Source organism: Stegastes partitus, unplaced genomic scaffold (assembly GCF_000690725.1).
Source record: "Stegastes partitus isolate 25-593 unplaced genomic scaffold, Stegastes_partitus-1.0.2 Scaffold38, whole genome shotgun sequence".
NCBI classification, from domain to species: Eukaryota; Metazoa; Chordata; class Actinopteri; family Pomacentridae; genus Stegastes; species Stegastes partitus.
The window spans coordinates 933,871-950,293 of NW_007577769.1; the positions used below are offsets into that span (position 1 = coordinate 933,871).

The window sequence follows — 16,423 nt, forward strand, 5'->3', positions numbered from 1 at the left end:
CGGAGAGAACCCACGCTGCACGGGGAGAACATGCAAACTCCACGCAGAAAGATTCCGGGACGCGAACCGGCGACCTTCTTGCTGCGAGGCAACAGTGCTAACCAATTGTGCAAACTTGCAGCCCTACAATTTGCACATATCCATTTGTAAATATATACCATGCCATATATTCATTTAAATACCATAGTTTATATATGTGTATATATATATAGTTTGTTTGTTTAACAATATATCTGTACTTCACACTCTGCACTATTGCACTTGTGGTTAGACCAGGGGTGGGCAATCCTGGTCCTAAAGGGCCACAGTCCCGCATTTTTTAGATGTTTCTCTCTTCCAACACACCTGATTCAAATGTTCAGCTCATCATCAAGCTCTGCAGAAGTTCGATAACGATCCTGATCATTTGAATCAGGTGTTGGAAGAGGGAAACATCTAAAACATGCGGGATTGTGGCCCTCGAGGACCAGGATTGCCCACCCCGGGTTAGACGCTAACTGGGTTTCGTTGCCCATTTCTTTAAGACAGAAAAGTCTGGCTGCACCTCACTATATTCTACTATAAGAAAAAAAAACATTCTGCCTTGTTTGTATTTCTTTAAACCAATTCAAGTGGTCTAGGGTGGCGCTACAATATAGTGACGGGGGAATTGTTGTGGTGGAACATTCACATGCAGAGAGATGAGCTCTATCATTAGATTGGAAAATTCTCCTAAAAAAACTAGCAGGGGTGCCTTACTGCATAATCCAAAGCCTTGGCAAAACTGCAAAAAGAATTTTAGCGTGGAGGGTGCGAGCTTGGAGGTTGGTGTCGTCAATTCCCAGAGCAAAGTGGAATTTGAAAACAGTAGCACGCAGATAGTGAAAGGAAAGAGAAAGCCAGCTGACGAAAGGAAGTAAAGGCCGGCCTACACCTGCATCCTACATCTGATGAGTCAGACTGCACTAGCACTGACAGTTATTTTTACCGTCATATGTGACATCGTAATAACAAAATACATATTATATAAAAATAATAATATATATAATATCAAAATGTAAAATTTGGGGAAAATGAGTCTCTAAATTAGCCAACAACTAAACAACTATCCTATGCCAGAAAAGACTGAACTGACTGAAAGGCAAACACACGCAACTGCTGAGGTCTGAACTAACATCACCACTGTTACTAATTGACTGCTAGTGCAAACAACTGCAGGTTTCTGTATATTCCATGGGATGGTAATGGTTTGTTGCATTTCGTAGGTCGCCTGGATATCTTGCACACATTTCCAAATCACCAGTGTTCAGCTCCCTGCCTTCTCTACCATTTCCTTATCTTTGAGACATTCTACAATCTGCATGCTTGCTTATGGGCTGCAAGGTGGCTCGGTGGTCAGAACCGTTGCCTCGCAGCAAGAAGATCCCCGGTTCGTGTTCCAGTTAGGACGCCCGGGATCTTTCTGTGTGGAGTTTGCATGTTCTCCGTGTAGCGTGGGTTCTCTACAGGTTCTCTGGCTTCCTCCCACAGTCCAAAAACATGCTGAGGTTAATTGGTGATTGTAAATTGTCCGTGAGTGTGAATGTGAGTGTGCTTGGTTGTCTGTCTCTATGTGTGGCTCTGTGACAGACTAGCAACCTGTCCAGGGTGTCCCCTGCCTTCACCCTGAGTCAGCTGGGATAGACTTCAGCCCCCCCACGACCCTAGTGAGGATTAAGCGGTGTATAGATAATGGATGGATGGATGGATGGATGCTTATGTTAGTTTTGAGATGTACCATGATTGGGCAATTGTGCAGGTGAAAGCTGGGCCAAAATGCAGAACAAATACATTTATAGCTTACTAATCATTTGTTTCAACATCTCTTTCTGTATATATAATCATTTAAAACAACAACAATAAGCTAAAAAAAATTAAAGACACATATTATTAAAAAAAGTTAACATTATATGGTAATACTTTCTGAAACACTTACTGAGGGAGTGAGTGGCTTACCTAGATTGTGTCTCTTGTTTTTTGCGTGTTCGTGGATGTGCTTCTTCGTAAAACAGCCGAAAAAAACACAGTAGAGACAAGAGTGGAGTCGGTTCAGGTGGGCGCCACACATGTGACAGATGCACGACTTGGCCTGCAGAGAAAAACCCAAACGAGGACAGGGGGTTATGGGAGGACAGAAGAGAAAAGGAATTGAGAACAAGCAAAGAGAGGACAAGTCGGCGTTGTGAGAAAATACTTTGCTGCAGGACAGAGCCCTGAGCTGTAATGTAAAGTGGCGTACAAAGCGGAACTCCCTGCCAACTGAATTAGATTTCTATCTTCCAGTCAGTCACGCAAACACTTCAGAGGACACAGTACTTGAAAAGATGCGATATGGAGGAAAGACCTAAAATTGCCAGGCCCGCTGACAAATCAAATGCAAATACATAACAACATATTTTCACACCAAATCTTTCACTCTCTAATACATGCAGGCCATGATGGGATTTAATGCTTGGCAGGTACACTGGAGGACATAAGTGGAATCTGTCTGAAGCACACACTAACAGCAGTCGGAGTGTGTGTGTGTGTGTGTGTGATTGGTTTGACGACAGCACTCAGAGGAGACCAGAGGAATTTTGCATTAGAATGCCTGCTATCATTGGCAAACCTGCAAAAAGCCATAAAGTGACTGCACTAGAACACAAGCCCCCACCTTCAAACATTTTACAAGAGTCTTGAGAAAGGGGAGCCCCAAGATGAAGTGAAAAAAATATGTGAATGTGAGACAGCCAGATCAAGCATTTGAAGATTTGGTTGTTCAGTATAAGAAATTTTCCTGATGTAATTGCTCTCCTGAAAGCGTAATAAATGTATCGTATGGAGATTGTATACATTCCATAAGTTGGGCAATTTTAAAACAATTCACACATCAGTAAATGCAAAGACTTTGCAGCTGTGATGACACTCAACCCTTTCTCTCAACAATGTGTTTGGTAAGGTGAGGAAACGTGCAGCAGAAAGTCATCGGCATGCCTGCTTTGAGGGAGAAATTGAATAAGGAGGGAGACAGCGAATAGAGAGCAGTCTAATCAAAGCCTTTCAGGCTGCAGACCTGCCGCAATGAGTCACCCACTTATTGTGAGAAGACAGAAGGAAAGCACTTGCGAAAGCAGGTGAAGCTGCACAAAATGAAAAAGAAGCTATTGATCTGGGAGATTTATCAGTTTTCCATTTCTGGTACATGGTGTGAAACTAACTTGTGTGATAGACACACACAGCCCTAAATAACTAAAGCTCTGGGACATTAATACAATGGCTCTGTGCAGCATTGTCTACCTATGGCTAACTACTGACGGGAGAGATAATAGTGTAACTTGAGCACTGGAGAAATAAAAGGGTTGCGCCAGACACCTTTATATTCTTCTCCCTGGATACTACAAAATACATAACTTAGAACAGTGCAATGATATCATCATACCATTAGTGGCAGACGATGACGCCAAATATAATGTAATGATCTTTTGGTGTAAAATTACACATCTCCATCTGAATCACAAATCCACCAGTAGATCATGTGACTACATGTTTAGGTATACATATGGTTGCCTATATTCAACAGTTCTGATCAAAAACTGTGGTTTGTGTCCCCACCACGGTGACGCTTCTCTCAGGATGTCGGTTTACTTGCTGTCACTCTGCTAGTCTGCCATGCTGTCCTCTGTTTACAAAATAGTGCAAAACACTGCAGTCCAAGATGGCAAAGTTTGAGTCCATTCGTGGGATGACAGACTCACTGGAGAGGCAGCTGAATCACATCGAGGACTACTAACAACAACAACCAGCCAGCAGGTAGGCAGGTAGCAATGGTTGGAAGTCGGCAGGTAGAACAATCAGGCTACTATCAGAAGACTGGTCTATGAGTGAATGCTTTCTGTTCAAATAAACTGCTCACAACCAAATAAAGTTCTGTTTCTTTCTCCTGTCATACAGCTGTATGTTGTTTTTTATTATTTGAAAAAATTATAGTGTTGCTCATTTATTGCGGGAGAGAGCAGGCTGATTTTCAACTTAAACTGTTGCTTAAAAACCTTAAATTCTGTAGAACTGAGATGCTTGAGTGTGGGAGTGGGCAGAGATGGTCAGAAAGTCTGTATAAGAGCAGGTGGGTACAAGATTGAAATAACAGGACCATGCAAAACTGTATTATTAGTACCAGTGGGTCAATATATATGTCTTTTTGTTATTTATTTTATTGGATTTTTTTAAATCAACACAGAAAATGTATGATGAGGTATTTGTGTGTAACAGTATATTTTAAGATAACACATTTATTTAACCCCTGTATAATATTGTTTATTTCAAAGCTTTATGACTTTTTATGTAATTACAGTCGTGACTTGACATTCTGACCCTTAGCAATCTGAAAACTTTGCTATCCGACAGGTTTTTAGGAAAAACGAACGGAACCCATAAAAAACAGCGTTAACATACTGACAGCCTTTGATTCCGACATGACATTTTATGTCACAAATAAGGACAACGGCGTATTACCTGACTGACAGATTGGTAATGTACAGACTGCAGGACTTAATGCTCAATTGGATTTTTTTGTGAAATCTGATTTTTTTGCAAGTTCGTCCACGTTTCCAATTAAATACGACTTGTATGTGATCTGCTGTGTGAACTTCATACAACTCAAAAGTGTCACACATGCACAGAAGAGGACAAAAGGACGTCACACGCAGCGAGCGCACTCAGCATTTGCGGAAGTAAACACGGATGGTAATGGCGGAGCGTATCTGCCACTCCCCCCGCCGCCATCGATGGTGGAAACAGAACTGTGACCGCTATCCTAATCTGGCATCAGCAGCCAAATACTGCCTGTGCATTCCGGTCACTTCCTCTAACAACTATGAACAATAAATATTAACAAGTTACCCTTCAAACATCATGTATCTCGACCTCCGTCTTGACAATCCAACAGCCTTGCTATCCGACATAAAAGAAGGTTTTACATTTAGTGTCGGATTATCGAGTCACGACTGAAACATAATTAACCCTTTGGGAACTGGTGGAATAATGATCCTTAATTCAATCATGGGAAAGACAAAGGAGCTTCCACATAAGTTGAGAGAGGAGATTAGTTCATCACACCAGGAGGGCATTGGGTATTAGAAGATTTCCAAAGAATTAAACATCCAAGAGACACTATTGGGAGCATTATAAGGAACTTATTTAAAACTTATGAAACAGTTACAAACCTGCCTGGCTGTGGAAGAAAGCCCAAAATTTCATCAAGGGCCCTTAGCAACTTAGTCAGGACAATTAAGAAAAGCCCCTGTGTGACTGCAAGACACCTACAGATGACCTGATGAAGGCTGGTACAAGTGCTTCAGTGATGTGCACTGAAAAAACAAGGACTTCATGTCTGGACTCCAAGACCCACTCCACTTTTGACTACAAGGAATCAAAAGTCAACTAGAATATGTCAGGAGGAATCTGGATAAGACTACAGAGTTTTGGGAGACAGTACTATGGACTGATGAAACCAAACTGGACTTATGAACCAGCAGTATGTCTGGCATGCAAAGGCCAGGTTTATGACCAGAAGAATACCATCCCCACGGTGGAGGTGGGTCACTGATGATGTGGGGCTGTTTTTCTGCTTCAGGAACTGGCAATCTTGATAGTGTACCTGGCATCATGGACTCCCAGAAATACCAGGCAATTTAAAGAGGAAGGTGATGCAGCCTGTTGACAAATTGAATCTTAGTGATCATTGGACTTTCCAGCAGGATAATGATCCCAAGCACACCTCCAAGTCCACCAGACCTTGATTGAGAAAAAGATCCTGGAACATCCGTTGGGTGGCCTTCTCAGTCACCAGATTTAAATCTGACTGAAAATCTTTGGTGGGATTTAAAGTTGCAGCAAAAAAAGTCATCAGACGTCACTGAGTTAGAGGCTTTTGCACGTGAGGAATGGGCAAAGATTTCGACTGAGAGGTGTGAGGTGCTAGTAATTATGTCATTATCTTTAATTCACATCCCTATAATGTCTTTTGAGGTGAGAGACTTTAATATTTCTGATTTTAACTATATACTATTAAAAGATGTGTTGAAGCATTATCATCCCATCAAAGCCGCGACCGTCAGCTTGAATATTTTAAAATCATGCTGCATAACATATATCCTAAATTGCAGCCTTAGCGATTTGCCAGATGCATTTTTTCAAATTTTGATTTCAACCTAAAATCTATTACAATTTCAGTCTTAGAACATAAGTAATTCAATATTCATTTCCTTGCATCATGACATGCGATGGGTGTGACACTGCACCACAAATGCATTTTACCCTGCACTGCCACAGAGCTGGGCAGCAAAACTCCCAGTCAGGTCTGTGTTTTGGCTGAGCATTAGTAGGCATGGGCTACTTTTTGATGACATTGCAGTAAAGGGGATATTCAGGGTGCAGACACTAAGCTCTGTTTTTATTCAAATCAGTCTGTTAGCCAGCCAGCTCTGAATGGATTTGCGATAGAAGGGGCAGCGCCAACGCAGAGAGGGAGGCTTTTCAAAAAAGAATAAATAATGAGTGATAGAAAAAGGCAACAAAGTGTTTACATCACTAAAACCACCAAGACTCTACAGCAGACTCTTTAAACTTTTATGATAGAGCTTGTGGCATTGACATGCAAAGAGAAAAGAAGGGCACAGAGGGGATAGAAAGGGATACAGAATGAGCGAGTTGTGTTTTTATAGGTGTAAATGAAGCCCTGCATGCACTATACTAAAAAAACAGGCTGCACACTTTAAACCACAGATGGTTCAGAAAACAGATATTCTACATGTGTGTTTTTAGTTGACTCGTTAAACCCATCCAACCTTAACAGTAACACCGTTAATCCCCACTCCTCCAATGTACCACAACACCAAGTCAAAAACAAGAAATCCTGCCAATGCCACGCCTTGGCCTCCTTCTCAGAACTTCAACACCATCGTATTGGGCAGAAAATCTATCTCTGCTGTCTCCCTCTCACCATGGTTCACAGGCTGTCTATTCCTCACTGTCAGCAGTCCTGCATCTCTCTACTGCATCTCAGGGCTTTTAATGTTCTATTAGATCGGCTATTGATCAGCCTCTGGCTCAGATGGCTGGAACAAGTGTTGGACAGGTAGCAAGCTCATGATCGTGCTGCGCTACGCTGCATCTCCCATCTGGGATGCACTCTTTAAGGGCCAGTTAGGCTGCGTACCGTGTGAGGGGAACTGACCAGCTAATGTACAAAGGTGCTGATTGACAGAAGAGCAGATTCAGAAGGGTATTAGCTGAATGAACAGTTCTCCAATGAATCTTTATCATAAACTTAATATCACACCGAACGCTTCGTGGGTCTACTAAAGCTGTGAGTGACTGCCGGGTAATGACGACCATGTTCAAACGGCTATAAATCTTATAATGTTATAGCAGTAACCATCTAAAAATGCCATTCAGGCCTCAAACTCAGGTTCTCCACTTGCATTCTTTCAATCTGGCTGCATTATTCCTCCCTCAGCATTTAAGTTAATGCATTCATGTATTCAAATGTAGCCAGTAATGTGATGAGCTGTAACTGAGGAGAGAGAATGACGATGGCAATTATGATGTGGACAAAGGTCTGGCTTTACTGAGCACGCTCCTGCTGCTCCAAAGAACGAAGCAAGGAGGGAGGGGAGGGGAGGGAGTGTCAATACAGAATAAAAGCCCGGCTATATGAGAACAGTGACTCACCATGCTGCCTAACACTTATAAGCCTGTGCATGCTTCTAAGCACACACATGCTCATACATCAACAAAACTAACAGTGGCTGGCATGCACACCGTATGATATAAACATGTCTGAAAACACATGCAAAGTCTCTCCACAAACAAGCATACACACAGAGACATTGTTGCACATTTGCTGCAAGAAGTCAGACACACACACACACACACACACACACACACACACACACACACACACACAGAATCCTCTTTGATTCTATATTTAATATGAACAAGCCGAGGGAAGCTGGGGAAGGAAACTGATGATGGCGCTCCAGAAACGTGCTGCCGACTGACCCCATGGGGCTGCAGCCTGTCACTGCCTTGGCAGGATGATGTTGTAGCCCCCCCACTCCCACCCCCACCCCACTATCTCCTCATGACAATGCTTGGCCTGCAATACGCACTCCCAGTAAGCTGCCCTGGAGACGTATACAATATGAATCTCATTCCATTCTCGTTTCACTCTGTCCACCATCAGCTCATTGTAACCTCTGTTGACAACGACACGCTGTGTGGTCTTTGCGTGAGAATGTATTCCCACCTCAACCAAATGAATCTGAGTTGTGAGAGACATGAGGGATTGTTGGAGTGTGTAGTTTATCCTCATACTGTCACACTGCGCTATAAGGACATTATAGCTAAACCCTAAGCCCCAGCCTATAGAATCTAGCTTCTTGACATCTCCACTAAAAGAAAGTAAACTGAGGAAATTAAAAAGCACAGTGACAAACGATGGCTTGTGACACTATCTGGCATTTAATTAATATTTTACTAGTCAGAGAGGGAATACACACCAAACACATATGCTTAAAAAAACAACCATACTGCCTCAAAAGATAAGAATCAATGCAGAAAAAAATCACCACACAAGAGCACCAAGCCAATCATCACTCGATTCACCAGTTGGTAGGCAGAAAGACTGCAAAAGAATTAAATCAACAAATAAAAACACTGGCAAACGTATAGCAAGAGGGCAGCTCATGCATACAGCTGTTTGTCTGCACAGATGGCTAACAGTGGAGCTAACAAAAAGCAGCATGATCGTTTGTCAGACCTTGCAGATGCCCACAACGATGCTACTCCACCAGAATAGCGCACATATTCACCCAATCGCACACAGGCACAACAGAGAGGGACTCCTTACAGTCACAGCACAAAGGTTTTCAAAGGCTCCCTCGACTCAAATATCATCGCATATTTATTTCTTTTTTTATTCCCACTGCACCAATCAAGGTCTACAGAGCCTTAAACATTACCTACAGAAAAGTCTAAGACCAGCAATGAACAGAAGCACAGCAGGGCTATTAGTGCACTACAGAGTCTTTAAAAGTGATATTATATAAAGCAGACCCAAGAAATAATTTAGATTGGATGGGTCTAATGCCACAGTCCTCATCTTTTTTACAAGGATGGACAACCATTTTTAGACAGATTGCCTCATCCTAAGAAAAGTTGTCAGTTGGATCCAAGGTTTTAACAATAGGGAATAACTGAGTGTCCACACTAAAAGAGATTGATTGCTTCTTGCTTCTGGGCTTGGTCAGCCACTGGAGAGTGATTGACAGCTCATTAGCCAGATGGTGGTGCTAAGGGATGGCTGGACAGCAGCCTCAATGGCTGGCTCAGGCCATGACTAGCATGCTTTGCAGCACTGACGCCTGTCCAAAGCCTCTTGGACAGTGAAATGAGAAGTATCACTTCTAGTCAAAGGGGGAAAATGGAAGAGTGAATCAGCCAAAGTGAAGTTGTCTTGAAGGAGGGGCTGAGAGCCGAACTAGATGCAAGATGAGCTTAATCTAAACGCAAAGTCTTTCTCAGTCCAAAAAAAACTCATTTCATTGTATTCACATTTGAGGCTCAAGTGATGAGGCTCACTGCAAAATACCATTCTTATGTAAAGTTGTGAATATGGAGCATCCCACCCATGCCCTTGACCTCCACTTTTGCCTATGTCAATGTTGCATCTACTTGAACAGAACTTCTCTCTGGTGGAAGATTGTTAAAGCATAGTGAGAGACCAAGTGTTGTCTCTCCTTTAGCATATCTTACCAGAAAAAATGGCAAAGGTGAAAGCTCATCCAGCAATACAGTACAAAAAAGATGGCAAGTGTGTTATAGAGCCTTGACGCTGATACGAGATACTGAATATATATGAGACTAGCCTCTATGGCTGAAAAGTGGGAGGCAAATAGCATGCGAAAGGGACACCCCAAGGTGACACACCAGGCCAGCGATTACTCTGGGAGGAGTTCACAGACCTTCTGCCATTTGTTTAGTCTGAGTCACTGAGCCGCAGCCACGGTGACTGACAGACCAAAAGCCACATTAGGCAAGACCTGGGAGTGACAGAAAGCATGCGGACATGAAGAAAACAGGACTGGACGAGGGCCAGAGACCAACATCTGACATCACCAAACCCACAGACTGTCTGCGAGGCAGCTGGATGAAGGAAAAAAGGACAGAATAGGAAGAGGGGAAAATGAGACTTTTAGAGGCTTGGCTAAAAATTTCCTAGAATCCATAAATTCTGGATGCAAATCTCAGGATGGCAGTTTAACAAAGTAGTCTGTGTTTTGTATAATAACCACAGTATTCTAATTATTACATGATAAACAATACAAGTGGAATGTTTTTCACACCAAGTTAAAGGGATAATCAAGAGGCAACATAAATTGCAGGCTGAACTAGGTTTACAAACAGAAAAAAAACTCAAAGCGAGGAAGGGAAAAGAAGAAGCAACGTGGGAGTGAGTGCAGAAGAGGAACGAGCAAGCGATATTAAGAGTCTGTAGGAATAGATCCCGGTGCTACAAACGTATGCTGATGAGTCAGGGAGCAGGCCTATGATGTGATGGAGACAGATCTGACAAAGAGATCTGCTCATAGCACAGAAATCAGCCGCTCTCTCGGATGAGCCATGCCTCAGTGCATTTCTGTGTGCCAACTGAAAGAACAGGAGAGGGAATGGAGTAACATAAATGTGTCATCCTTTAAAATATATCCGTTTTCCTACCTCTGAAATACCCAGCAACATCTAGCAAATGATTTCTCTCTCTCATCTTCCCTCATCACACGCAGACAGGAGGTTTGCACTTGTGGGGAGAGGTGTGGTTATGGTCCCTGGTATCATATATGATTTATCAAAACTAGAAAATAAAAGTTGACTTCAGTCAGTTCTCTAATCATGACCCTTATCCCTTTAATCAAAGTGACAGCAAATTCTTCAAAGCAGTTATGGCTGTAAAGTTCTGCCAACCCCAACCTGCTTTCATCTTATCTACTTTCCACTCAACCTAAAGTAAAAGCTCTGGTTTTACTGCATAACACAGTAATTCATTGTGGCAGTGTTATAGTAGACAAGGATACTGAACTGAGCAAATCCTGCTGTATGGAGCAACCCCCAGATAAAAAAAAAAAATGTCCTTCATGAATATTCACACTATCCACCATCACAGCCATTCTATAAACTATAAATTATGAATATAACTTGAGTTAGGGCCTCCAGTAGAAATCTATATAAAGAGAATGAATTCAGCCATTGAAGGAAAGGGCAGGTTTCTGTCCTCAGGCTGCTCTGACATCCTTCTGTGTAGGTCTGCTTAAATGGCACATGGTAATCTGGTGGAACATCAATTAAGAGAGGAAAAAAAACTAAAAAAAAAAAAAAATGCTCAGACAGATGTCAAAAGTCAAAACTTCATATTAATTACAAGAAACAGTGAAAATAAAGAAAAGGACTCTAGAAGACAGAACGGGGAGTCGTAAAGAACAACAGCTTCTCTTCTGAAATATGAAACAGAGCTGTTTTCTCTCTATACTGGGTGTGACCCCTCTGGCTAACAGGCATGGTCAATTAGGACCTTCCCACTAATAAATAGCCCTTGACATGTAGCTGCCTCAATCAGAGCAGAATATAACAAAGCACCAAGTAAAATCAGATTAAGAAATATTAATTATTATTTGATCCTCATAAACACCAAAGAGAAAACACAACTGCACACTTCTCTATTTTTGCAATCTCATTTCATGCAGCGTCTTTAATAAACTGCTTCATTTAAACAGAATTGTTTTCTTTATGGGGCATTTGTGTCACATACAATTACACAATGATTCAGATATGGATTGTGCAGTGGACAATAAAACATATTTACTAAATATGGACATCATGCTTCAGGCCTAAGAAGAGTCCATGAAAATAAAAAATCTGCACCCTTTCACACACTGTGTCAGTGTAAAGCTTTATGTGCACTCCAGCTTGATGAAGCGTTTTCCTTCTAGAAAGAATATGCTTAAAGAATTACGACACGTATGTCCCCAAAATTATACACAGCAGATTGCATGTCACACAGGGTCATGATGTCTCCCCTGCAAACTCCTCTCACTGCCATTCTTTTTGCTATTTGTGCAGAGCAGGTGACAGGTTTTCCATCTATGTTCCTGTACATTGCCTGGGAATTGATTTTAGCTTGAGGTAGAGATTATGAGCGCTTGCAGGAAGGCTGCTGAGGACAGATGAAAGAAAGAAAGAAAGAAAGAAAGAAAGAAAGAAAGAAAGAAAGAAAGAAAGAAAGAAAGAAAGAAAGAAAGAGGTGAGAAACAGCAATTCAGGATACTAGGCCCTGGCTAATAAAACCAAGTTATTGAATGATAATGCCCTCTAACTTCCCCCGATGTCACAAGCGTCTCTTTTATTTTAGAGTGCTTTCCGTGTACTGTTGTAAGATGAATATGCAGCAAGCAGTGCAGTGATAAGCTCTTGTACAATCAACCATTCTAACGTTTAGAATACCTCTCAATGTCACTGTCATCCATTCAAATAAGATTTTGACACAGCAAGGTCAGAAACCGTTTTTGTATACATAAACCACAATGTTACATTACCAGCATCTGATGTTACAGCAGTCTTAGTCATCTAAGCTCCTAACTCAAGGCTGAACAAAAACCGCAAGTGTCTTACCTTACCTCATGAGAATACACTGCCTATGTACTACTGGAGCAGCACGACACCTGCTCTGCATGTCACATGAGTTAGATGGTAAAGAGGCTCAGTACAGAGGGTGTGAGGCACAAGACTCCTCAGATATATTCATCCTGGAGCACAACGAAGTAATACAGAGAGAACTTAAGGCAGATGTAACACACAGCATGCAAAGCTTAAATATAGGCCCTTGTGTGCAAATCTGATTTTAAGTGCAACTTGTCAAAAACTCTGTCTCCAGCTGTATTTAAAAATGTAACAGCATCACCCCTGTGGATGTACAATCATTCAGTATGTGCATGGAGCATTTCTTAAAAAAAGTGGAGAAAAAAAAAAGCAGGGGTATGCCCTTTTCTTTTTACCTGCCTTCCAGCCATACATAAATGAACATCTGAATATCTTATATTTCAGTATTGGATACAGTGTGCAATGACACAAAGCTAGCAAAGACTAATGTAAGTTATGTACTTCACGCTTCCAAGGTCATATGTGTATTGTGACTGAGTATGTAGGAGAGAGTAGGTGGTGCTCAATTGAAAGAAAAAAACTTCACTGACAGGTGACGTCTGATGATTGAGTACAGAGTGTAAAAATACAGTCCAACACAGCCTTACATTACCAGAGGCAGTTTTAAATTGTATAGAAACCTGCATTTGGCAACATGACCTACAAGGATTCAATGGAAAACTTGAATTTATCCTTAAGAACTATGACAGCTAGTGGATTCAGACCTGGAGGATGGTCCTTCATGCAGCATGCATACATTAAAGAGAAGTCTCAGTTTGAAAACAGGGAAGCATCACCATACCCATCGTACACTGCCACTGTGCTTGTCAAAGGTGAAAGGTGGTGATTGCTACTGATGCACTGATTGGTTAAAAAAAAACAAAAAACATGGCAGACTACGGTTGGCAGGAAGGCTGCGGAGACAGGAAGGCTTTCAAAACTGATGCGGAAAGTAAAAGAAAATCCATGTTTGCGACTGCTACACACAGCTAGGGGTTTGGGCAAAACAATGGTGATAATTACTAAGTAAGCAAAACAAAGCACCTCTGACGAGTCCGATATTTGCGACAGACTGACTGAGCTCCTCTTGAGTGCATTCCTGTCAGGCAGAGGGTGAGAAAGAAACTAGACAGCTGTAATTGACCTTCATCAAATGCTGATAAAATTGTGGCAGTGTCACCCACAACACTGTCTAACAAATAGCTAACTGTGTCATGTATTTTCAAATGCCTTCCTGCAATTTCTTTTTTTTAATTCTGCTGTGCTTTAGGGTGTAGAAAGAAAAAACAAAGACAATGTGAGCACTATGGTCAGAGGAAAGCATGTCACTACAACACCATATCAGCTGAAGGTTCAGCGACCATTTAAGACTGGCTATTTGCTTTGACATGCCCGCAATGTAACTGAGATATGCTTTTTGCTGTTCCACTCATGGTCCACCCTCCCACCAGGTAATCTTTCTGGCTCCAATAGTGCATCACAACAAATAGAAAAGATAGGGTTGATTCCTCCCGCTGGATTGTGTTACATCTAATAGTCAGTCCATTAAACGAAGACGCACTGAGGCAGGCGGATGAGCAGGAGGAGAGAAAGCAAGCCAGCTTGTAGTCATCTAAACTACCTGCAATATGTCAGTGAAGATAAGGAGGGGATAAACATCAACTCACCAGTTCTGTCCATCCTGCATCACTCTGAAGCACCTATTTTATCACAACGACATAAAAATGCATGACATATGTAAGAGAGGCATGGATTTCTTATGAGCAAGTGACAAATTGTTGCCAATCCTCACTGAAACTAAAACTGTGTTCTTCAATGTGAACATCATTGTACAACACCAAACAAAAACAAGAAAGTTGACAAAACGGAAGACTGTGAGTGGGAAAGTGAGAGAAACTGCAACACAGTCCAGTGATGACATCACATGGCAGAGAGCTGTGTAGGCCGAGCAGGTGTGGGATGAGCCCAAAAACAAATTGGCAGTAAAGCAATCAGCTGAAACCGCAGCATCCAAACTCGTAAGTGGATGACAAGGGCAGAAAAAAAAAACACTGGCATAGGACGCTCAAGAGAGAACCGCTCTTGTGTGGACCTAGTGTGTGTGTGTGTGTGCGCGCGCGTATGTGTGTATGCACAGACACAATGGGTCCACTCGGTGTGGTAGTGTTAGCCCGTGGCCACAACTCTCCAAGAACCCAAGTTTAGTCTTCGCTAACCTAACCGACTGGATCACGACAGAAAGGTTGAATTATCGTTGTTTTAGTTAGCAAAGACAAATAAAGTGCTGTAGCAAAGTGTCCGCAGTTCACCAAGCACAGTCTTGCTAGCTAACTTACCGGTGATAACCTAGCTGGCTAACCAGAGTACTGCTGCCTGAGTACAGTCTCAGCAAGACCTGAATCTTGCTCAAGCCCATTCAGTGATTGTGCTTCATGTGGGACATCATTTGCACTCCAGTTCTGTGTCTGTCTTTGTGCCACATCAAAATTATTTCACTTCTGTTTCTGAAGCTAACGTTGCAGTTCCTGTGTTTTTACCTTGCGTCTCCTGGTCTCAGCAGTACCACTCCAAACAAAGCATTGGTATATGACTCGAAGATTTTGTTTCCAATTATCCACCTTATAACCGTTCACATGGGAGCACCCGGCCGGACTCATGACAGACAAAACATTCAGTTTGGGTTTTTAGGTGACAATGAAAAGTCTCCTGGATTATTCACTTAGCTAGGCTAGCTAGCACGAACTGTCTGTCCAGAAATGGTTTCCGTTTGGAAATGGGACAATCGATGTAGTATCCAAAATGCTCCTCGGGCATCTGACAAACACGGTCTTTGATTAACTTGCTATAAATCTGTTTGTGTAGCCATCTAACAGAATTATCACTCCACTAAAATTTCTGTTCCCCTTGCTGTTTTGACAGTTGTCTTTCCTTTAACGTTAGCTCCACTTCCACTCTCACGATTAGTTAGCTTTCTTTCTCTAGTTAGCCTGCTAACACTCAGCTACAGCTTCACAATGCCCGCCCAGCGTGAACCATGATTTGCCAACACAAAGAGGTTACGTCACTACGTTCACTTTACAGCACGTTGGGAGCGCTTGGTTCGCAGCACAGCGCACTCCGTACGGCTGTATGTTAGATTTAAACCACTGGCTGCATTGATGACGTTGCCTTGACAAAAACACCTCCCATCCAGGGTAATCGGGAAGATAAAACCGATATGGGATTTACGACAATGTTATTCTGAATGGTGCAGATTTTATCTGAGTGCAGGGTTGTGCTTTTCCTGACATCATTACTAAATCCGTTGTTATTGCGCGTAAATTATTAAGTACTGTTCAATTTTGTTGTCGAGAGATGTCCTCTTTCTCACTGATGCACACACTATATACTCAATATTTATGCAGAAGTATCAATTTAGTGTCAATTGAGTGGATGACATCTAGATATTAGAGTACAAACGTTTCATCAGAATATCTGCAAAAAATCACCCATTCTTATTTGAAGGTGTAGTGAACGTAAAGTGCCATTTGAGATTAATCAATAAAAGCCTACCACCTAGTGGATATATGTTGCATGTGTTCAGTCACAGACATAAAGGATGCAAGATTCAACTTCAAAGTCACCTTTGGTCCCTAAATAAACATTGAACAGAAATATATAGTTTAGCATGCAAATG

The 16,423-nt window shown here is 41.9% G+C and overlaps 1 protein-coding gene across 2 annotated transcripts in view; it reads right to left on the bottom strand.

Annotated features, from left to right (window-relative positions):
• The window catches only part of LOC103373486 (ubiquitin carboxyl-terminal hydrolase 22), a 31,980-nt gene extending 16,253 nt beyond the window's left edge, over positions 1-15,727 (bottom strand). Inside the window, exons 1-3 of one of the 2 annotated variants that reach the window (XM_008303387.1) lie at positions 15,285-15,727; positions 14,415-14,447; positions 1,975-2,107 (exon numbers count right to left, since the gene is read on the bottom strand). In XM_008303387.1, the coding sequence (XP_008301609.1) occupies positions 1,975-2,107; positions 14,415-14,447; positions 15,285-15,404 (286 nt within the window). In that variant the 5' untranslated portion in view covers positions 15,405-15,727. The remainder of the gene's footprint in view (positions 1-1,974; positions 2,108-14,414; positions 14,448-15,284) is intronic. The other variant, XM_008303393.1, reaches the window with a different exon arrangement.
• Between the last annotated feature and the right edge of the window lie 696 nt (positions 15,728-16,423).